Genomic DNA, 23,972 nt, shown 5'->3' with positions numbered 1-23,972 from the left:
AGATGGAGGACAGTAAGGACGGAGAAGAGATACAAATTAAGAACACAGAGACAGAAGATGAGACAGAAGAGCTAGCAGAAAAAAATGGAAATGATTTTCTAATTTCTGGTTATTAAGACTAGCATTAAAGGCCACAGTCCAGGGAGAGCTGCTGGAGGTGAGGACATCTGTCCTAAGTATAAGTCGACGTTAAAACAGGCCAAATCTGTGTTTTTAAAAAAAAAAAAAAGAAAAACAAATTTGAATGCATCATTCCACTAAAGTCTCACTCTTGTCATTTTCTGAAACTTGTCAGCCCTTTGACTGTGACAATGCTGACACTCCAACAGTTATTGTTATATTATCCTTTCTAACTCTTAATAATCTACTTGTTAGTTCCCTGTTAATTATCTTCTGTAATTTGGTTCCATCTACACTTCTTAAAGCACTTATTTCTTGGTGTTGATTCTAGCTATCTTAGTGGTTAGTTTAGCTCTTAACTTGCCTGCTCCTGCTTGCTCTCGATGTGTAACATGTTTAGCCTCAGCCCAATACTTGATAATGATATTTATTATATTTATCTGCCAAAATGGAGGGGATTATTATTAATTTAGGGGATCGGCTCCACACCGTGTCTGGACACACATCCTTTTCTGCTAACTTGTCAGCCGGGGGACTAAGGATAAATACGATATCAGTGAGAGGGGATCTGCGTTTGTGATCAGCGTTAAAAGGCATTGATCAACAATGGTGGTCACATACATTTTTAGAAACATCGACAGATTCCAATCTTCTTATTCATGAGTAATGTGGACCAGTACAGTTGGAACTAACAAATAAATCATACGAAACAATAAATGGAATATTTTCAGTGTAAAGCATACAAGGACACTAACAATTTGTGGCTTTATTACCAGGTTATCCAATGGGTATAGGGCCCGCCAGGCTGTACAGCACGTTGGCTCACACTCTCAGCAGTAGCCATCGGGCCCCCCTCCCTCTGACCCACCTGGACCCTCACCAGCCTGCGGACACAACGCTCGATTCAGATTTCTGCCAGGTTGTCTTCTAAACTCCAACAACAGTTACTTACGCTTACTCTGACTTTGAAGTGTGGTTTATACGTGTTTTACCTGGTCGTGCAGGAGCAGAAGGGGTCCCCAGTTAGTCCCCTGGATCTCGTGGAGGTGCTGCAGCAGTGCGAAGAGGCCCTCAGAGACGGACCACCGCGCTACCACAGAACTTTCATATCGCAAAGCGATGGCGACAGCAGCGCTATTCGAGTCATGCAGTGGAACATTCTGGCACAAGGTAAGGGACATGTGCTCCACTATTTGACAAATAGGGACAGAACATATATATGAACATATACACAGTATACCTTGTTTTTTGGCGCACTTAAAATCCTTTTATTTTTGTGCGCCTTATGTACGGATTAATTCTAGTTGTGCTTACCAACCTTGAATCAATTTTATTTGGTACATGGTGTTATGATAAGTGTGACCAGTAGATGGCAGTCACACATAAGAGATACATGTGGACTGCAGTTTTTTTTAGACCTGTTTAATAAATGACGCTAGCAAGTATCCGTAAGCAAGCAAGCCCAAAGCTTTGATGTTTCATTGAGGATATAGAACATTACATATGGCGCTCAAAAATGTGTCAAAATGTTTAGTACAAGTTTGGTAAGCTACGAAGCCACACCGCTTGATGGATTGTCGGCACATTTTGGTTACCGTAGTCAGACGTACTGTGCTTCAACATACGGGTATTATCATGGTGTGTGTACAAGGACCCCATAATGGCACATTTTGGGAGACATTATCTGCCGTTTTGTTTCGCAATATTATGCAAAACCAGCTTTTCTTACCTAATGGTACCTGCTAATTTGTACTTGGAATCTGCAAAAGTCCCAAAAATTTGCACACGTCCGCCATTGTAGTTCGCGCCGTAGTCAATAAGCTTCTTTTTCTCCATCGTCTTCTTGTGAGGCATTCATCCTCTGCTGTTGCCATTTCTAAAATAAAGTAGCGTACAGTTCTAACTGATATCTGCTATGGAAGCGCTAAAAACTACCGCTACAACAAAGATGACGGGGAGAAGACGCTGTTGAAGGTGAGCCAGGTAAATAAGACCGCCCACAAAACGGCGCATCCTGAAGAGACGGTCAGAAAGGGACTTGAAAACATAATCTATGCAACATTTTGACCAAAGAACCACTATTACATGTTATGTAGACCACACGGAAGTGTTTTAAATGGAGGGAAAAGTTCACAATATGACCTCTTTTATGCGCCGTATAATACGATGTGCCTTGTGTGTGAAAATAGACCCGCTCATCGGCGGTGCGCCTTATAATCCGGTGCGCTGTATGGTCCGAAAAATACTGTATGTAAATATGTCAGATTATAGCCAATGGCTTCAAGTAGAAATAATAACAGAAAAGGCGATAAATACAGACACAGACCAGGATCACAACCAAAGACCAGGTCAGTTAAGATAATTTTCAGAGAGGAAATGAAGACCCAGTTATTATAAAGTGCTGTAGCGCATTGCCTATAAGCCCAATAATGTTGCACAGTGTGTACAGTGTACTTATTCAAGTGCACTGACAGAAGTATTCTTATTAAGACCTCACTCTTGTGTGCCACATTGTTTCTGCAGTGCTGAAATAAAACTAGTAGTAAAGGTTATTATGCTCCCAAGTAGAGTCTGACGCAGAAGTATGGGCCTTGTTACCATGGTAACAACCAATGAGAAGCGCAGAGTGGTCATTTGTGTCTGGTTCTTGATGACGTGGCGTGGCACAGGTGGAGCAGTTGAGTCAGAGATGACATTTCACGTCTCGTGTTCTTTCTATTTGTGTTCCATTCATGCCAGGTGACGATTTTGTCAGTCACCATGTTTCCATGCTGCCAATATTGCACTTAAGTTGATGTTGTCGTAAAGGGGAACTGTAGTTTTTTATTTTATTTTGCCCATCATCCAAAATCTTCATGCCAGACAAGCACGCACACGTCTTAGACTTCCTGTTAGGAGGCCCATTATTTTGCTTAGTTTGCATTGATTCGGCGGGCGTTGTGCCGTCCTTCTCTGTTCAGCGGTCCTCGAACGTGTGACGTAGCACACTTTTTAACGTTCTCTGACGCTGTTACAGAAAGACGTGTTTTTACCACTCCTTTTTCACCTCATCCTTGTCTACACGATGTTTCATGCTGTGCGTAAATGCACTAGTGATGTGCGATACCACTGATTTTATTTCCGATCCGATACCAAGTAAAATTCAAGCTGGTATTGGCGATACCGATCCGATACTTACAAAAATGTGTGTCTATTTTGTATTTTTAAATAATAACCAATCTATCTAAAAAAAGAAAGAAAAAATCGTAACGTAATGAGAAAAAGCTGAACATTATAAACTAATAAATAATGATAATATATGTAGTCACCTATAACACAAAGTTTTGTCTTTAATTATATATATATATATATATATATATATATATATATATATATATATATGTCTTAATAAGGTTATCCAAAAAATAGTGCTCGATACCGTAGTAGAGCGCAATATATGTATGTGTGGGGAAAAAAATCACAAGACTACTTCATCTCTACAGGCCTGTTTCATGAGGGGTTCCCTCAATCATCAGGAGATTTCTCCTGATGATTGAGGGAACCCCTCATGAAACAGGCCTGTAGAGATGAAGTAGTCTTGTGATTTTTTTTCCCACACATACATACATATATATATATATATATATATATATATATATATATATATATATATATATATATATATATATATATATATATATATATATATATATATATGTGTGTGTTTTTATCTTTTTTTTTTAAAGTAAATACGGTAAATATTAAAATGGCCCCCACATGCTTGACTTTTCAGCATGCGGCCGCTTGGTGGAAAACGTTTAGACACCCTTGAACTAAAGTATCAAAAGTATAGATATTTTGATTTGAGAATCGATATTAGAGCATAAAGATCTGTTATCGGCGATATCGATATTTCAGTATCGATCCGCACATCACTAAAGTGCACAAAGATGAGCTTTAATAAGGTTATTATCTTGTGTGGATGTTTGCTGCTACCACAGGGAAGGAAGCATTTTGTATTTTGGTGTTCCACATTCCTAATTTGATTCAACAAACTTATTGTTGAACTTTGACTGCAACATTGATTTGACCTTAACTTTTTATGGTGTCGTAATTTATAACTGACTCATTTAAATGAAAGAAAAACAAATTTAAATCTTTACAAACGCGCAGGCCATGAACATGTGGCCCCTTAGTGGTTGTGGCCCCAGACAACACAATTGCAATGCAAAAAATTGAGTACCGAATGGTGGAAAGAGGTTCGTGTTTACTGTATTTTTGTTTTGGTTTTGGATGCATAAATGAGCACACAACATAGTCCTACGTTGTCACGCCTACACAACATTTTGTGCCACATTTCAGGAAGTAAATACGTGCAGAAAAGACCAGCGCGCGTACATTTCTAACCCAACTAAACTTCTGAACTACACACTAAAAAAGGCTGGGTTATTTTGATAACACAATTTATGAGTTGCTAGTGTTGGGTTAAACATTTTAGTTATTTTTATGAAGAGCAATCTATTTTTTGGGTTATAAGGGTATTATTTTAACTCAATTTCTGGGTTTTCAAAATGATGAACCATTTTTGGGTAAAGGGCTTTTTTTCTTGAAGGGAATTTTATTATGGATTAATCTCATTAACATTATTTACAATCACACATATTATGTACATGAAAATATTTGAGCATGCTGTATACCCAACAATAAGTTATCATAACTCAACTTTTGGGTTAAATAATTCAACCCAATAGTTTGGTTGGGAATAACCCAACATTAAGTTATCATAACTCAACTTTTGGGTTAAATAATTAAACCCAAAAGTTTGGTTGGGAATAACCCAACGTTAAGTTATCATAACTCAACTTTTGGGTTAAATAATTCAACCCAATAGTTTGGTTGGGAATAAACCAACATTAAGTTATCGTAACTCAACTTTTTGGTTAAATAATTCAACCCAATAGTTTGGTTGGAAATAACCCATCATTAAGTTATCATAACTCAACTTTTGGGTTAAATAATTCAACCCAAAAGTTTGGTTGGGAATAACCCAACGTTAAGTTATCATAACTCAACTTTTGGGTAAAATAATTCAACCCAATATTTGGGTTGGGAATAACCCAACATTGTAGTGAGCATTACTCAACTTTTGGGTTAAATAATTCAACCCAATAGTTTGGTTGGGAATAACCCAACATTAAGTTATCATAACTCAACTTTTGGGTTAAATAATTCAACCCAATAGTTTGGTTGGAAATAACCCAACATTAAGTTATCGTAACTCAACTTTTTGGTTAAATAATTCAACCCAATAGTTTGGTTGGGAATAACCCTACGTTAAGTTATCATAACTCAACTTTTGGGTTAAATAATTCAACCCAATAGTTTGGTTGGAAGTAACCCAACATTAAGTTATCGTAACTCAACTTTTTGGTTAAATAATTCAACCCAATAGTTTGGTTGGGAATAACCCAACGTTAAGTTATCATAACTCAACTTTTGGGTTAAATAATTCAACCCAATAGGTTGGTTGGGATTAACCCAACATTAAGTTATCATAACTCAACTTTTGGGTTAAATAATTCAACCCAATAGTTTGGTTGGGAATAACCCAACATTAAGTTATCGTAACTCAACTTTTTGGTTAAATAATTCAACGCAAAAGTGAGGTTGAAAAAATTAAGAGTTAAAAGAACTCAAATAAGGGGGTTTGTCCTTTTCTGAACCAGCAGTTGGGTTAAAATATTTTTTTTTTTAATGTTTAATCGCTGACACTGACCTCTGGTCTCTCTATCGCCAGCTCTCGGTGAAGGACTTGACAGTTTTGTGCAGTGTCCCCTGGAGGCCCTCAGCTGGTCCCGAAGGAAGTATCTGATCTTGGAGGAGATCCTTACCTACCGACCGCACATCCTGTGTCTGCAGGAAGTGGACCACTACTTTGACACCTTTCAGCCCATTCTGGCCCGTCTGGGTTACAGAAGCATGTTCTGTCCTAAGCCTTGGTCGCCGTGTTTAGACGTGGAGGGCAACAACGGCCCCGACGGTTGTGCGCTGTTTTTTGACGAGTCCCGTTTTGAGTTTTTGGACTGTGTGAGCCTACAGCTGTCTGCTATGAGAATTCCGACCAATCAGGTGTGTAGAACCCTCTTGACGACACAATGTGGTATTTTGGGACTTTCTCACATGCCGCTGTGTCCGTTCCAGGTTGCTTTGGTGGTGATGCTGCGCTGTCAAAGCACAAGGAGGCGCGTGTGTGTGGCCGTGACTCACCTGAAAGCACGTGCCGGCTGGGAGTGGCTGCGCAGCGCCCAGGGATCAGACCTCTTGCGTCAAGTCCAAAACGTGGTCCAGAAACACGCGCTCAGAACATCAGACGGCCCCAACTCCCAAGTCCCTCTCATCATTTGTGGGGATTTTAATGCCGTCCCGACTGAGGACGTGTACCGCCATTTTCTGACCTCTCCTCTTGGTTTAGACTCCGCCTACAAGAAACTCAGCCAAAACAGTTTGACAGAACCACGGTACACGACGTGGAAGATTCGCCCCACAGGGGAGTGCTGCGCTACTCTGGACTATATTTGGTACACTCAGGACTTGTTGACTGTGGATGCGGTCTTGGACTTCCCCTCAGAAGAAGATATTGGTCCAAACAGGCTCCCATCCTTCAGGTACCCTTCAGACCATCTCTCACTGGTTTGTGATTTCAGCTTTAAGGAGAAGCAATGAAGAATGAGTAAATCAGTTAGATGTGCGTGTTAATAAATAAATAATACGCACATAACAATTTAACTCATAAATAATAATTTCAAATATTGTAAAGATGAACAAAAAAAAAAAGTTGTATATACTGATAAACATTTTGTCCCAAAAAAGATTACAGTATTTTTATGTTATCTATTTAATTTAAAAAAGTATAACATTTATATTTTTATAATTATATATTGTATGTATTTCTGCCTGTGCCTCGACTTTAGGTAGAAATGGACTGAAGCACTAACTAGCGTTGCCAGATGGATATTTATTGCACCAGTCTCTTCAAATGGTTGTACGTACAGTAATCTGCCTGATTTGACTTATTCAGTACCATCGTCACCTCACGCTGTTACAGTGTAGCTGGGAACACTTGGAAAAACTGCCGTATTTTCCAGACTATGACTACTTTTTTCCAACGCTTTGAACCTGCGGCTGAGCAAACAGTGCAGGTAATTTAAGGATTTTTCTTCACTAACGGCCATAATTCAACAAATAGTTTTCGTATTCCGCCAACAGAGACACTGAAAAGGTGCGTTATTGATTTCGCTATGGCGCCAGTTCGCTCACTGCCGAGTCTGCGGGTTTAAAATGTTTCTTACTTTTTCGTGCCGAAAGTATTTGTCCGTAGCGTTTCTGCTCAAACGGATTCTTCATTCATCACTCCAAGCAACATTTGTAAGTTTACAATATAAGTAAAAAAATTCATACTTTCTAAACCGTCCCATGTGTGATGTTTGTAGAAGTGTTGTCATGCATATTAGTACATGCTATTGTAGTGTTTTAAAGCTAGCATCGTTAGCATTAGCGAATATGCTAACCTGTTTTACAAGTGTTAGTATTATTAACTTACAATGGCATTCTTTTTGTATTTATTCAGTTTCGTAAATCCACCACACGTCACCATGGAGTTATTGAGTCTGTTTAGCTGGTTGAAGAGCTATTTTCCGCAGCTAGTGGGTCCATGACGATGACTTCTGTTTTGTTTGGTCAGCCGTTTAATTGCTGTGTTACAGACACCATTTAGAAACAAAGTATATAAATAAACATTTACAAAATGCAAATTCAGCCCTTTGAGACACTCGTGATTTAGGGCTATAGAAGTAAACATTGACTGATTGATGATTGATTGAAAATCGTTCATACCGTTACATATCTGCGGCTTGTAGTCTTATGCCGCTAAAATATTTAATTCTTCTAAAATTTGGTGGGTGCGGCTTAACTACCGGTGCACTTTTACAGTACTTTTGACATGAATACTCATTAGTATGTAGTTTATAAATATAACCACTAGTACATGTCTGAATACTTTAAGTGCATGTATAAATGTGTAGAGTGAATATTAAAAGTCCTATTTACATACGTTCTGAATCACAGGTGTCAAACTCAAGGCTCGGGTGCTAGATTTGGCCAGCCAAATAATTTTATTGTGGCCCTGCACAACATTTATGTGGCCTACAAAAGGCTGGGGGGACATTTTCTGGCTAAATGTATTAGTTCCTTTAATTTTGACATACAAATGTACTCCATATGTTTTACACTTTAATAATATCTGACCATGCATGCAACAAGATGTTCCAGGCATTGTTTTTGGTTCTCAAAAATGTATATTTAAATATCTGCTTGTCAACTTGACTTGTGATTTCAAAGCGAGATATTAATCAATCTGTAAGTAAAAGATATAATAACCGAAAAGTTTCCTATGCAAATTGTGTAACGATTCATAAACATTCACTGTTTCAAACGGCCCTCAGGTGGCAGCCATAATTGCAATGTAGCCTTCAGTTAAAAGGAGTGTGACACCACTGTTCCACATGGTCTAACAAACCATTGACAATACTTAAATATAATGTAGAAAAGCTGAATTAAAAAGTATAAAAATGCCACCATTTAGAGATGAGCTTGTTAATATATATATATAAAACATTTATAAATGTTTATATAAACTATATACTAATGAGTAGTAATGTCAAAATATGCTTTATAAATGATAAATTCAGTGTTTACTAATGCTTAGAAGTGTGTGCTGACTATATAGTGCTACCATGTATCTTAATAATGCAGTTTTACCTTTAAATACACAGCGCCCCCACCTGGTTGTAAATAGGAAGGTGAGTGAATGCACACTTTTAGCTGCAGTGTGTGTTTCCAGGGTCAATTTAACATACATTCTAGGATATTGCGAACTATTGATCATACGGAGGGTGAAATGATCGTCCAAATACTATAACTATCGTACATCTGGCAACGCTAGCACTACCTTGTCTTTTAACAATGCTTGTGTTTTTTCATTGGCACTCTGCCATTCTTACACTTTGAAGTGCAGTCACAGTGAGAGTTTCCAGTAAGTGCAGTAATGGATTCATGACAGCGCTACACACTAACTGAACACAATATACTTGTACTACTACTGACTGAAGTGGTCCTTTTGAGACGCGACTACAGACTATGTACTGTGTATTGTATGCATGGCTGCATCAATTAAAAAAAAAAACCACGTAGGTTTATATTCTGATGTTTCGACGAGTGTAACTATTACAACAAACCAATACAGCATGGAGTGCATGGAACTTTAAATATGCAGACATGGTTTCTGCATAGTCGCTACAATAAAGTGCACGTGAGAGTGATGGTTTGATTCATGTTTTAAGTGCTATTTAAATGTTGATGTGCATGTATTTGGTGGAAAATAATGAGGTGATGGTAAGCAGAAAATTTGTTTTCCCTAAAATACCCAATGGTGTGTTTTATCGATATATATATATATATAATATATATATCATCGATATATATATATATATATATATATATATAGATATATATATATATATATATCATCGATATATATATATATATATATAATATACACATATATTATATATATATATATATATATAATATATATATAATATATATACATATATTATAAATATATATATATATATATATATATATATATATATATATATATATATAAAGTTTGAGTAATACCAAAACCACCATGATGCTTGCTGACTGTAATAAACATTTTGAATATATTATTTGTATTTAATTGTCAGGTCAACTGGATGGAGAATGTTATTGTGGAGCAAATATCAAATATTAAACATATGTTACTTATATTGCTTTACTCAACTGGTTTTGTTTTCACACACATAGATACATACACACAAACGTGTACATACAGTATATGTATAAAGGTGTGTGTACATAATGTAACACATTATGTAAGTGGGACAGTATTACTATTCCACTTACACATCTGATGTTATCTCTCAAATCTGATGCAACTTTGACTGTCAATACTGTCCCACTTACACATCTGATGTCTGCAGTCTCACCACCCAGGTGGTCATTTTTACACCGCAACATACATGTAAGTAGGTGTCTGTGCATGTCAGACATTCTATTATAATATAAACTGCCATTAACAGCTTCCATGCATCGATTGGGGAGACAGTACTAAACCCAGGTACAGGCCCTGGGCTTGGTGTTGTAGTCTGGCTAGGGGGTAACGCTGACCAGAAAGAGCCCTTGAGGCTCATTCTGTTGGACACAATGTCCATTACCTCTTCAGAGGACTCCTTTGTCAGTCTGGCCTTGTTCAGTGGGAGGAAATAGTCTGGGTCCTTTAAATCTGAGATGTCAATGGGCTCCTCATCCGATTCATCCTGGATCATTTGTCCGGCAAGGTCCACACGATCATAGCTGGTCTCTTAGCAAATAAAAACAAAAACAAATAAAACATTAGAAAGGACAATATTTGAAATGCAGAGAAAACTATAAATCCTTTAACAAGCTAAAAAAAACGTGCTAATATAACATTGGCCTCTGTTTGAGTTATCTAGGTCAGGTCCAAAGTGTGTTAACCAACAATACAGTCGGCTAAAACAATACTGTTACCTACCTAAAAACAGTACTGTTGGCTAACAACAAAGTAGGCTATCTGATCACTAATTTGATTACACATTATATTCTGTCAATGAAAACTAAGTTCATAAATGGAGGTAATACTTACGTACATGTATGTTGCGGTGTAATAATTACCTCCTGGGTGGTGAGACTGCGGACGTCAGATCAGAGTTGCTTTGAATTAAAGGTTCATAGAAGATTCCATAGGAACTGCTTGACCCCACTTGTGGAAGAGTGAGTAGTGATACAAAAAGTGCAATTTCTTACAATTAATGAAAAAAAAATGCAAATGGAACAAACATGTTTTATGATGAATACCTGGAATATGAATATATTTCTACATTTAATTTAAAATATATTAAAGAATAACGAACCCTCGGGTCATTTTTGACCCCACGTGTGCATCCAAGGGTTAATCTTACAAAAACAAAAGTTTTAAAGTCTAAATTCTTTCATTGCACAAAAACACAGTGTCAAAAAATAATGTTCAATGCTACTCAGTACTTCTGGAATATTCCATTTGTTTTGAGGGCCACATTTCCCCCTTCACGATTAGTCTTATTTTGTATATTCCGGAGAACCAGCGTCCTCTACAGTAGACATTTGATTTTGGTCTATTTAGGTAGGTAAGTAGGTCTTTATTGTCATTGCACAAGTACAAACCCCGTTTCCATATGAGTTGGGAAATTGTGTTAGATGTAAATATAAACGGAATACAATGATTTGCAAATCATTTTCAACCCATATTCAGTTGAATATGCTACAAAGACAACATATTTGGTGTTCAAACTGATAAACATTTTTTTTTTGCAAATAATCATTAACTTTAGAATTTGATGCCAGCAACACGTGACAAAGAAGTTGGGAAAGGTGGCAATAAATACTGATAAAGTTGAGGAATGCTCATCAAACACTTATTTGGAACATCCCACAGGTGAACAGGCAAATTGGGAACAGGTGGGTGCCATGATTGGGTATAAAAGTAGATTCCATGAAATGCTCAGTCATTCACAAACAAGGATGGGGCGAGGGTCACCACTTTTGTCAACAAATGCGTGAGCAAATTGTTGAACAGTTTAAGAAAATCCTTTCTCAACCAGCTATTGCAAGGAATTTAGGTATTTCACCATCTGCGGTCCGTAATATCATCAAAGGGTTCAGAGAATCTGGAGAAATCACTGCACGTAAGCAGCTAAGCCCGTGACCTTCAATCCCTCAGGCTGTACTGCATCAACAAGCGACATCAGTGTGTAAAGGATATCACCATATGGGCTCAGGAACACTTCAGAAACACACTGTCAGTAACTACAGTCGGTCCTTACATCTGTAAGTGCAAGTTTAAACTCTCCTATGCGAGGCGAAAACCGTTTATCAACAACACCCGGAAACGCCGTCGGTTTCGCTGGGCCTGAGCTCATCTAAGATGGACTGATACAAAGTGGAAAAGTGTTCTGTGGTCTGACGAGTACACATTTCAAATTGTTTTTGGAAACTGTGGACGTCGTGTCCTCCGGACCAAAGAGGAAAAGAACCATCCGGATTGTTATAGGCGCAAAGTTGTAAAGCCAGCATCTGTGATGGTATGGGGGTGTATTAGTGCCCAAGACATGGGTATCTTACACATTACGCATTATGAAGCCTAAAATACCACAACGGAGACACCCGGACTGTTGAACAACTTAAGCTGTACATCAAGCAAGAATGGGAAAGAATTCCACCTGAGAAGCTTAAAAAAATGTGTCTTCTCAGTTCCCAAACGTTTACAGAGTGTTGTTAAAAGGATGGGGGTTGGGGTATGTGTGTGTGGTGTATATTTTTTGTGGATGCATGTGTGTAAGACTGCCGCTTGTCTCTGTTCCGCGGCCTTGATGTTCTTGCCAGTCAGTCCAAAGTCAACTACAACAGGAGTATGTCCATGAGAGACAAGAAGGGAGTTTGTTGTGTCTTTGCCGCACTGTCCTTCGGGAGAGTCTCGAAGCCAGGGAAACAATCCAAGTTAGAATGTTTTGTATGAGAGTGAAAAAAAATTTGCTTTTCACTCTAAATGATCTATGACTGGTCCTCAAAATACATCCTGCGGGGCAGACCGTCCGATGTTATCCAAATCACAAGAGTGTCCACAGTTCTTCCCGCATCCTCCAATCATTTGTGGCAGCTTTGGGGTAGTTTGAAGACTGCCAGCAACTTCCAATTTGTCGACAACCCTGAGCAACGCTTACTCCAATCAGCAGATGTCCTGTTGTCATAATTCCGAAAAGGTGGATATCTTCACGTCCTCGACTGAAAGGGTCGCCAGGCACTCCTTCTCCCAAAAGTCCGTCGTGTGTACAGCAACAACCGCCCAGTCACAACAAGCAGGTTCCTCCAAACCCAAGATCTTGTCAATTTCGTTGAGGCCAGTTAAATAGTTCCAATGTTTAGATTTGGAGAGCAGTGCAAAAAGAGGCAACAAGAACGTTAAGACAAGACAAAGAAGCAGGCAGGAGAGATAAGGGAGAGGAAAGGGGAGCGTCCGCCCTCGATGAGTGCCAGTGAGAAATGTCATTTAGTTTTGGCAGTTACTGGAGCGCTCTGCTGTTAAGAAACCAAGAACCTTTGACTAGCAAAAAAGCTAGAGAAAGATTATCTACGACAGCACTCTAGTGTTTTGTAAAATATTTTGCAAAAATATGAGTCTCTCAAGTTTTTAGAACTGAACTTGCAGGTCACCACTTAAATAGCCCAAATTATGAAAAAGAGAGGACCTAAAATGGAACCTTGAGGAACACCACTAGTGTCGCTAAAGAAGTGGAACAAATGACTACTGACTGCATCTGAAGTAAACAAGCTACAACAACACCTTAGTTACATAAATCACGTTATAGAAAAATGTGTAACTGCTAAAAAGGAGAGGACTTAAATCAGGCGAGCTACTTTTCAATTGACCAAGTCGAAGGGATCTACCTACATTCATATGTGTAATTTATATTTATTTATTTATGAAAGTTAAAGTTAAAGTACCACTGATAGTCACACACACACTAGGTGTGGTGAAATTACCCTCTGCATTTGACCCGTCCCCTTGTACCACCCCCTGGGAGGTGAGGGGAGCAGTGAGCAGCAGCGGTGGCTGCGCTCGGGAATCATTTTGGTGATTTAACCCCCAATTCCAACTCCCAAAAAGGAGATGTTTTTGTTAACAAGTTCCATCCATCCATCTTCTTCCGCTTATCCGAGGTCGGGTCGCGGGGGCAGCAGCCTAAGCAGGGAAGCCCAGACTTCCCTCTCCCCAGCCACTTCTTCCAGCTCCTCCCGGGAGATCCCGAGACGTTCCCAGGCCAGCCGGGAGACATAGTCTTTCCAACGTGTCCTGGGTCTTTCCCGTGGCCTCCTACCGGTCGGATATGCCCTAAACACCTCCCTAGGGAGGCGTTCGGGTGGCATCCTGACCAGATGCTCGAACCAACTCATCTGGCTACTCTTCAAGTGGAGGAGCAGCGGCTTTACTTTGAGTTCCCCCCCGGATGACAGAGCTTCTCACCCTATCTCTAAGGGAGAGACCCGCCACCCGGCGGAGGAAACTCATTTCGGCTGCTTGTACCTGTGATCTTGTCCTTTCGGTCATAACCCAAAGCTCATGACCATAGGTGAGGATGGGAACGTAGATTGAGAGCTTTGCCTTCCGGCTCAGCTCCTTCTTCACCACAACGGATCGATACAGCGTTCGCATTACTGAAGACGCCGCACCGATCCGCCTGTCGATATCACGATCCAATCTTCCCTCACTCGTGAACAAGACTCCGAGGTACTTGAAGTCCTCCACTTGGGGCATGGTCTCCTCCCCAAACCGGAGATGGCACTCCACCCTACTGTTAACAAGTTAAAGGTGTTTAATGATAATACAAGCATGTTTAAGTGGCCTTGTGGTTAGAGTGTCCGCCCTGAGATCGGTAGGTCGTGAGTTCATACCAAAAACTATAAAAATGGTACCCTTTACCTCCCTGCTTGGCACTCAGCATCAAGGGTTGGAATTGGGGGTTAAATCACCAAAAATAATTCCCGGGCACGGCCACCGCTGCTGCTCACTGCTCCCCTCACCTCCCAGGTGGGTGAACAATAAGATGGGTCAAATGCAGAGGACACATTTCACACCTAGTGTGTGTGTGAGACAATCATTGGTACTTTAACTTTAACACATATAGATTCATTTCTTTCATGAAGACAATAATATAAGTTGGTGTATTACCTGATTCTGATGACTTGCATTGATTGGAATCAGACAGGATTCTACCTAACGAGCTAGATAGCTAGCTGGCTCCTCTTCTTGTTTGAAGATAGGTGTCCATCTACGTGCTGATAACGTCCACATTTTTGAATGGACGAGGGGAAAAAAAGTCATTTATGTCCAATACCACATGAAAGTGGTTGATTTTTGGCATCTTATTAGTCCAGCTTCCATACTCCTTTTTATACACTTTACAAGAAATACATTGGCGGCAAACTCCGTAGCTTGCTAGCTTTCTGATACTCTTATTTTGCTAGCGCAGGCAGGATGAAGCAGCGCTTTTATTGTGAAGACCGGAACTGTGCAGTCGGTCTTTAGAGTTTTTTTGACGAGTCTGTTCAAATAAGTGTTTCTCGCCTTCCTTGTAGCAATAGGAGCTACTGTTAAGATATGCGTTCCATAGGAACTATTGTTTGTGTTGCCACGGGGACATTATTCAGCGATACACCGGAAAATGGAGTAGAGCTCGTGATGTTCTGTTGTGAACGTGTCTGCCGAAGTTGAACAATACATTTAAAAAATTTGATTTAAATAAATTCTGTAGTCCGTGTGTGTTAGAGAACATAATTTAACTTCCCTCTCGGTCATGTTTTCTTAATTATGACCTCGCGGCAGCCAGCGTCAATAGAGTGACGTCATAGTGAAGATTGATAGCTAATTTTTAGGTCTATTATTTTGAGTTCTTCTATACAACAGGAGCACTCTAGGGTTTATTGGGGATTTGCTGCAAAAATGTTTACCTCCCAAGTTTTGAATTGATCTTGGGGGCCGGTGTGGTGTCATTCACGTGCCAGATTTGGCCCCTGGGACAACCGATAACCCTGATGTACAAAACCCAAAACCAGTGAAGTTGGCACGTTGTGTAATTCGTAAATAAAAACAGAATACGATGATATGTAAATCCTTTTCAATTTATATTCAATTGAATAGACTGCAAAGACAAGATATTTAACGTTAAAACTGGAAAACTATTTTTGGCAAATATTAGCTCATTTGGAATTTGATGCCTGCAACATGTTTCAAAAAAGCTGGCACAAGTGGTAAAAAAGACTGAGAAAGTTGAGGAATGCTCATCAAACACTTATTTGGAACATCCCACAGATGAACATGCTAATTGGGAACAGGTGGGTGCCATGATTGGGTATAAAAGCAGCTTCCATGAAATGCTCAGTCATTCACAAACAAGGATGGGGCGAGGGTCACCACTTTGTGAACAAATGTGTGAGCAAGAACAACATTTACCAACCAGCTATTGCAAGGAATTTAGGGATTTCACCATCTACGGTCCGTAATATCAAAAGGTTCAGAGAATCTGGAGAAATCACTGCATGTAAGCAAGGCCAAAAACCAATGCCTGTGACCTTCGATCCCTCAGGCGGTACTGCATCAAAAAGCGACATCAGTGTGTAAAGGATATCACCACATGGGCTCAGGAACACTTCAGAAAACCACTGTCAGTAACTACAGTTGGTCGCTACATCTGTAAGTGCAAGTTAAAACTCTACTATGCAAACCCTAAGCCATTTATCAACAACACCCAGAAGCACCGCCGGCTTCATCTAAGATTGACTGATGCAAAGTGGAAAAGTGTTCTGTGGTCTGACGAGTCCACATTTCAAATTGTTTTTGGAAACTGTGGATGTCCTCCGAACCAAAGAAGAAAAAAACAATCCGGACTGTTCTAAGCGCAAAGTTCAAAAGCCAGCATCTGTGATGGTATGGGGGTGTATTAGTGCCCAAGGCATGGGTAACTTACAAACCCCGTTTCCATATGAGTTGGGAAATTGTGTTAGATGTAAATATAAACGGAATACAATGATTTGCAAATCATTTTCAACCCATATTCAGTTGAATATGCTACAAAGACAACATATTTGCTGTTCAAACTGATACTTTTTTTTTTTTGCAAATAATCATTAACTTTAGAATTTGATGCCAGCAACACGTGACAAATAAGTTGGGAAAGGTGGCAATAAATACTGATAAAGTTGAGGAATGCTCATCAAACACTTATTTGGAACATCCCACAGGTGAACAGGCAAATTGGGAACAGGTGGGTGCCATGATTGGGTTAAAAGTAGATTCCATTAAATGCTCAGTCATTCACAAACAAAGATGGGGCGAGGGTCACCACTTTGTCAACAAATGCGTGAGCAAATTGAACAGTTTAAGAAAAACCTTTCTCAACCAGCTATTGCAAGGAATTTAGGGATTTCACCATCTACGGTCCGTAATATCATCAAAGGGTTCAGAGAATCTGGAGAAATTACTGCACGTAAGCGGCTAAGCCCGTGACCTTCGATCCCTCAGGCTGTACTGCCTCAACAAGCGACATCAGTGTGTAAAGGATATCACCACAGGGGCACAGGAACACTTCAGAAACCCACTGTCAGTAACTACAGTTGGTCGCTACATCTGTAAGTGCAAGTTAAAACTCTCTTATGCAAGGCGAAAACCGTTTATCAACAACACCCAGAAACACCGTCGGCTTCGCTGGGCCTGAGCTCATCTAAGATTGACTGATGCAAAGTGGAAAAGTGTTCTGTGGTCTGACGAGTCCACATTTCAAATTGTTTTTGGAAACTGTGGACATCGTGTCCTCCGGACCAAAAAGGAAAAGAACCATCCGGATTGTTATAGGCGCAAAGTTGAAAAGCCAGCATCTGTGACGGTATGGGGGTGTATTAGTGCCCAAGGCATGGGTAACTTACCGGTACACATCTGTGAAGGCACCATTAATGCTGAAAGGTACATACAGGTTTTGGAGCAACATGTATTGCCATCCAAGCAACGTTACCATGGACGCCCCTGCTTATTTCAGCAAGACAATGCCAAGCCCTGTGTTACATCAACGTGGCTTCATAGTAAAAGAGTGCGGGTACTAGACTGGCCTGCCTGTAGTCCAGATCTGTCTCCCATTGAAAATGTGTGGCGCATTATGAAGCCTAAAATACCACAACGGAGACCCCCGGACTGTTGAACAACTTAAGCTGTACATCAAGCAAGAATGGAAAGAATTCCACCTGAGAAGCTTAAAAAATGTGTCTCCTCAGTTCCCAAACATTTACTGAGTGTTGTTGAAAGGAAAGGCCATGTAACACAGTGGTGAACATGCCCTTTCCCAACTACTTTGGCACGTGTTGCAGCCATAAAATTCTAAGTTAATTATTATTTGCAAAAAAAAAAAAAAATCAAGTTTATGAGTTTGAACATCAAATATGTTGTCTTTGTAGTGCATTCAATTGAATAAGAGTTGAAAAGGATTTGCAAATCATTGTATTCCGTTTAGGGCTTCACGGTGGCAGAGGGGTTAGTGCATCTGCCTCACAATACGAAGGTCCTGAGTAGTCTTGGGTTCAATCCCGGGCTCGGGATCTTTCTGTGTGGAGTTTGCATGTCCTCCCCGTGACTGCGTGGGTTCCCTCCGGGTACTCCGGCTTCCTCCCACTTCCAAAGACATGCACCTGGGGATAGGTTGATTGGCAACACTAAATTGGCCCTAGTGTGTGGATGTGAGTGTGAATGTTGTCTGTCTATCTGTGTTGGCCCTGCGATGAGGTGGCGACTTGTCCAGGGTGTACCCCACCTTCCGCCCGATTGTAGCTGAGATAGGCTCCAGCGCCCCCTCGCGACCCCAAAGGGAATAAGCGGTAGAAAATGGATGGATGGATGTATTCCGTTTATATTTACATCTAACACAATTTCCCAACTCATATGGAAACGGGGTTTGTACACATCTGTGAAGGCACCATTAATACTGAAAGGTACATACAGGTTTTGGAGCAACATATGTTGCCATCCAATCAACGTCTTTTTCATGGACGCCCCTGCTTATTTCAGCAAAACAATGCCAAGCCACGTGTTACAACAGTGTGGCTTCATAGTAAAAGAGTGCGGGTACTAGACTGGCCTGCCTGTAGTCCAGACCTGTCTCCCATTGAAAATGTGTGGCACATTATGAAGCCTAAAATACCGCAACGGAGCTCCCAGACTGTTGAACAACTTAAGCTGTACATCAAGCAAGAATGGGAAAGAATTCCACCTGAAAAGCTTCAAAAATTGGTCTCCTCAGTTCCCAAACATTTACTGAGTGTTGTTAAAAGGAAAGGCCATGTGCCAACTTTTTTGCAATGTGTTGCTGCCATTAAATTCTAAGTTAATGATTTGCCAAATTTTTTTTGAAAAGGATTTGCAAATCATTGTATTCTGTTTTTATTTACACAACGTGCCAACTTCACTGGTTGTGGGTTTTGTACTTCAATATCTACTCTTTGTAGACCCTACACATGTCCTCAAAACATTGGGATTTTGATTTGATTTTGGGATTGATTTAAGATATCAAAATAATCCAGAAAGTATGATCTAATAAATAAAAAGTCCAAGTTTGTTAATGTTTTGCAAAAATGAAGTGTTTTGGCATTAAAGACTCCAAGTAAAAAGCAAATAGGTAAATACATATTTTAACACACAATAGGTTTCAAATGTTTTATGCTTGAGTAAAATCTACTTTAATACACTTTGAAACAAGAGTACAACAAAATATACTTCAAATGTTGAATATACAAACAGTTCAGTCTGAACACAAACTTCTGTATTTTCCCTCTTTTTTGATTTAAAAAAAAATTATGAAATGTCGGACACGAGCAAACATGACAAAAAAAATGACCTTTTGAGTGACATCAGACTAAGACTGACATTGTATTCAGTATTTTTTATACAACCTTTAGCAAAAAAAAAAAGATTAGGTTATATACATATTTGTTACATTAGAAAATAATTCTAAGAATGTTCTGCAAAGTACAGCTAAATTCTGAAACTGAAAAAACATTTAAACAATTGTATTTAACTTGAATTGCGTATTCCTGATATATATAAAAAACACAAAGAAAAAAAAAGTACACCAAAAAGAAGCAGACTTGCTTTTCATCCAGAAGCTAAAAAGTGTATCTTCTTCACAGGTGGCAGTGCAGCTTGTGCATACATGATGGTGGTTTTGTGGTAGTATGCTAAACCCAGTCAGCTCATGAGAATTTAAATGTTAGATCTTTTTTATTTTTTTTCTATAATACTGTGCTTGGTAAAGTTAGAAAAACAACAAAATTAACTTCAGCTCAGCTTACCTTTCAGACACTACATGAGAAAGAAAACAATGTAAGGCTGCTCTGTAAACCATATAGTAGCTATTATATATACACACGTGTGGTCATATACATATAGTATACACACGCACACACACACGCACAAAGGATGGCCTTTAGGAGGTACAGCGTTTCCCCAGAAATACATTTTCATTCAATTCATTAACACGCCTGGTCTGCCAGAGAAAAAGAAGACTTAGCAGGAGGGATCATTACTGTCGCCAATTTAGAGGCAAGTAATCAGAGCCCCCTACAGTAAATAAAAAGTAGCAAAAAGAAGAGCCTTTCAGCAGATCTAAAACGTTTTTTTTTACCAACATGTGTCATGTCCAATTATGTGAATTTGATGACTACATCATTAGTCTCCACTACACATTGCATTCCTGTGTGAACTGTGGTGTACAATTTGAAATCTTCCGTTCATAAAAAATGTATGACATCGATCAGTCCAACAGCAGAACGGTAATAATATTCGTAGTGCATGCAGAGCTGGATAGAGCTGCTGGATGCTGGTCACCCGTGTTGATACTTCAAATGCAATGAACGCCATCTTGTGGCGTTAAAACAATTTTTTAAAAATAGAACAGGGAAGTTGCTAACAGCCTGTATTTTTGACTCGGGGCGAATTAAGAAACCCTGGTGTTATTTAATTTTGTACCAGGTAGTTGAAATACATTTTGTATACCCACTTTCGGCTCACCCCGTGTATTCATATACATGTATGTGTGTATGGATATACAATATGTGTGTTTTATACACATCTCTTTCACACACACACACACACACACACACACACACACACACACACACACACACACACACACACACACACACACACACACACACACACACACACACACACACACACACACACACACACACACACACACACACACACACACACACACACACACACACACACACACACACACACACACACACACACACACACACACACACACACACACACACACACACACACCATTATTACAGTGACTGAAGTCAGATTGCTGGGTTTTGTTGCAGAAAATATTTCTACAAACATCTCACTGAAGCTCCATTGTTTGTCTGTTGAAGTTTCTAATTTGTTGTAGTGTTGTTTGAAAAAGTCAGTGGGTGATTGAGACGTTAAAACTTGGTAGTGGATCTGGGCTGGTCCCTTGAAGTCTGTGTTCCTATGTTGGATACTTCCAGGTTCTATGCAAGAAGTTCCCCACGACCAAAAAAAGACCACCTGCTGCTGGTATGGAGTAACAATGATGTCATAACTCACTTTCAAGGAGGAAGATTCTCAACATTCGGGCTCTTCAGTCTTTATGACGACAGGCATCTCTTTGCTTAGCACATCAGGGTCCCTTCGGGGTTTGGCCTGGTTCTGTTGGACCGCCACCGCCATTTGCACAGCTTGTACTGGAACGCCGGCGGCCTTCAGCTTGTCCCCTCCCACCACCAGCTCGGAGCCGTTGAAAACGCCACTAATGATGCGTGGCGCCGCCACCATCGTCTGATTGGCCGTCGACACCGTGACCGCCCCCCCGCCGCTGACGCTTCTCGACACCACCAGAGTCTGCGCTTGCGCCTGAGTCGGCATGGACAACCTCATCACCTGCGCTCCTGAGGCCACGCTGACCGGTGTGAGGGTCTGGACCGTCAGGGGGCTTCCGAGGAGGCCGATTCCCGGGGTCGAGCCCCCGACGCCAGACTTGACATCTGTGGGGGTCTGAAGCTGACACTGAGCCAAATGATGGGCGGGGATTGTGATGATCTTGGCCAGCTGGACCGTGATCTTCTCTCCGTTCTCCGCGGTGGCCGGTACCATCGTGGGGATGGTCTGGATGACAACCTACAGCAAACAAATGACATCCATCTCAGTCGTGCCTGGAGGCCATTTTTTCTAAATTGACAATTAACAAATAAGGTCTTGTCACCTATAACACCAACATAACATGTCTTATTATATATACTGTAAGTATTAGCATTAGGGTTGTACGGTATACCGGTACTAGTATAGAATCGCAGTACTAATAAATCAAAAACAGTACTATACTCCGTTTGAAAAGTACCGGTTCCAGGGCATGACATTGCTGGTTTTACAAGCAGAGGAGCATGTTCGGCAGCGAACAATCACGGAGTACTTACAAGAAGACACAGTGTGTAGACAGAAAAGGGAGAACAGACACATTTTGGCGAAAAAACTAACGATAAAGGTGAAGTTATAACACTGAAACACCCTCAGGAAGAGGTGCTTTAAGACATGGCTAGCAAGCTAGCGGCTTTTGTCCATCCGCAATGTTTCTGTTTCTTCTAAATCACTAATCATCGCCTCCATGGCGACAAATAAAGTACGTTTCTTACAAGTATCATCCCTGCAGGACGAGGAATAGCTAAACATGCTTCACTACACACTGTAGGATACAATAGCTCACCGGCGTCACAATGTAAACAAATGCCATGGGTGGATCTACACCTGACATCCACTGTAATGATACCAAGTACAATAGCGTATCTAGTCGATACTATTATGATTAAATCAATATTTGTTTTATCGTCACAAAATCTTTGTTCTTTAAAAAAAAATTCATATTATATTCATAAACTCAGGAAATGCGTCCCTGGACACATGAGAACTTAAATTATGACCAATGTATGATCCTGTAACTACTTGGTATCGGATCGATACCTAAATTTGTGGTATCATCCAAAACTAATGTAAAGTATCCAAACAGAAGAATGATAAATGATAAATGGGTTGTACTTGTATAGCGCTTTTCTACCTTCAAGGTACTCAAAGCGCTTTGACACTACTTCCACATTTACCCATTCACACACACATTCACACACTGATGGAGGGAGCTGCCATGCAAGGCGCTAACCAGCACCCATCAGGAGCAAGGGTGAAGTGTCTTGCTCAGGACACAACGGACGTGACAAGGTTGGTACTAGGTGGGGATTGAACCAGGGACCCTCGGGTCGCGCACGGCCACTCTTCCACTGCGCCACGCCGTCCCTAGAATACGTGATTAATACTTAACAGAAGTGTAGATAGGACATGTTGAAACAGAAAACCAGATATTAACAATTTGGATGGATTAGTAATACTTTTTTACAACTTGTTCTTTATAATGTTGTCAGCAGACTAAATTAGGAGCCTTTGTTTGTTTACTTACTACTAAAAGACAAGTTGTCTAGTATGTTCATGTTTTATTTAAGGACAACATTGTTCTTCGATTGCAATAAAAAACATGTTTAATGTACCATAATATTTCTTGTTAAAATAAAGCCAATAATGCCATTTTTGTGGTCCCCTTTATTCAGAAAAGTATTGAAATACATTTTTGTACCAGTACCAAAATATAGGTATCGAGACAACCCTAATTAGCATATTTTGACTTTTTTTTTTTAAATTACAAACATCAAAATGGACCAACAAGCGGTTTCTTCAGTCAGCTGGCACCGATGCAGACGGACCGTAACAGTTCTTGAATTGCAGCAAAAAGTTACATCAGTGTTCTGGGTCAAAGATAATTCTAACTTTACTCACAAATGTTGCCATTGTACTCAAGAAATGGTCTTTAGCATGACATGGTTCTACCTGCTGATGCATCATTCATCAACCCACGGGAGGAACGATCACATTGATTTAAAACTTTTTGTAAGTGTCCTTATTGCGTGCATGCATGTACTGTGGGGCGAGCCTGCCATGTTTTCGACTTGATGGACCAGTCCTGTAAAACCAACTTTTCTAACCTGTTGGTACCTGTTTTTGTGAACTTGGGATCTGCATTAAGTCCCAAAATGTGAAATAATACCAT

At 40.0% G+C, this 23,972-nt stretch overlaps 2 protein-coding genes across 6 annotated transcripts in view; one reads left to right on the top strand and one right to left on the bottom strand.

Moving 5' to 3' along the window:
• The window catches only part of noctb (nocturnin b), a 30,037-nt gene extending 20,444 nt beyond the window's left edge, over positions 1-9,593 (top strand). For both annotated transcript variants that reach the window (XM_061988391.1, XM_061988390.1), the window contains exons 2-5: positions 897-1,039; positions 1,125-1,290; positions 5,897-6,228; positions 6,301-9,593. In XM_061988391.1, the coding sequence (XP_061844375.1) occupies positions 905-1,039; positions 1,125-1,290; positions 5,897-6,228; positions 6,301-6,822 (1,155 nt within the window). In that variant the 5' untranslated portion in view covers positions 897-904 and the 3' untranslated portion in view covers positions 6,823-9,593. The remainder of the gene's footprint in view (positions 1-896; positions 1,040-1,124; positions 1,291-5,896; positions 6,229-6,300) is intronic.
• A 9,913-nt stretch (positions 9,594-19,506) lies between these two features.
• The window catches only part of elf2b (E74-like factor 2b (ets domain transcription factor)), a 67,857-nt gene continuing 63,391 nt past the window's right edge, over positions 19,507-23,972 (bottom strand). For all 4 annotated transcript variants that reach the window (XM_061988392.2, XM_061988394.2, XM_061988393.2 and 1 more), the window contains one exon: positions 19,507-22,003. In XM_061988392.2, the coding sequence (XP_061844376.1) occupies positions 21,452-22,003 (552 nt within the window). In that variant the 3' untranslated portion in view covers positions 19,507-21,451. The remainder of the gene's footprint in view (positions 22,004-23,972) is intronic.

The sequence above is a fragment of the Nerophis lumbriciformis genome, linkage group LG27 (assembly GCF_033978685.3).
Source record: "Nerophis lumbriciformis linkage group LG27, RoL_Nlum_v2.1, whole genome shotgun sequence".
Taxonomy (NCBI): domain Eukaryota; kingdom Metazoa; phylum Chordata; class Actinopteri; order Syngnathiformes; family Syngnathidae; genus Nerophis; species Nerophis lumbriciformis.
The sequence above is the reverse complement of the archived record's forward strand: the minus strand, read 5'-3'. Positions and strand labels throughout refer to the sequence as shown.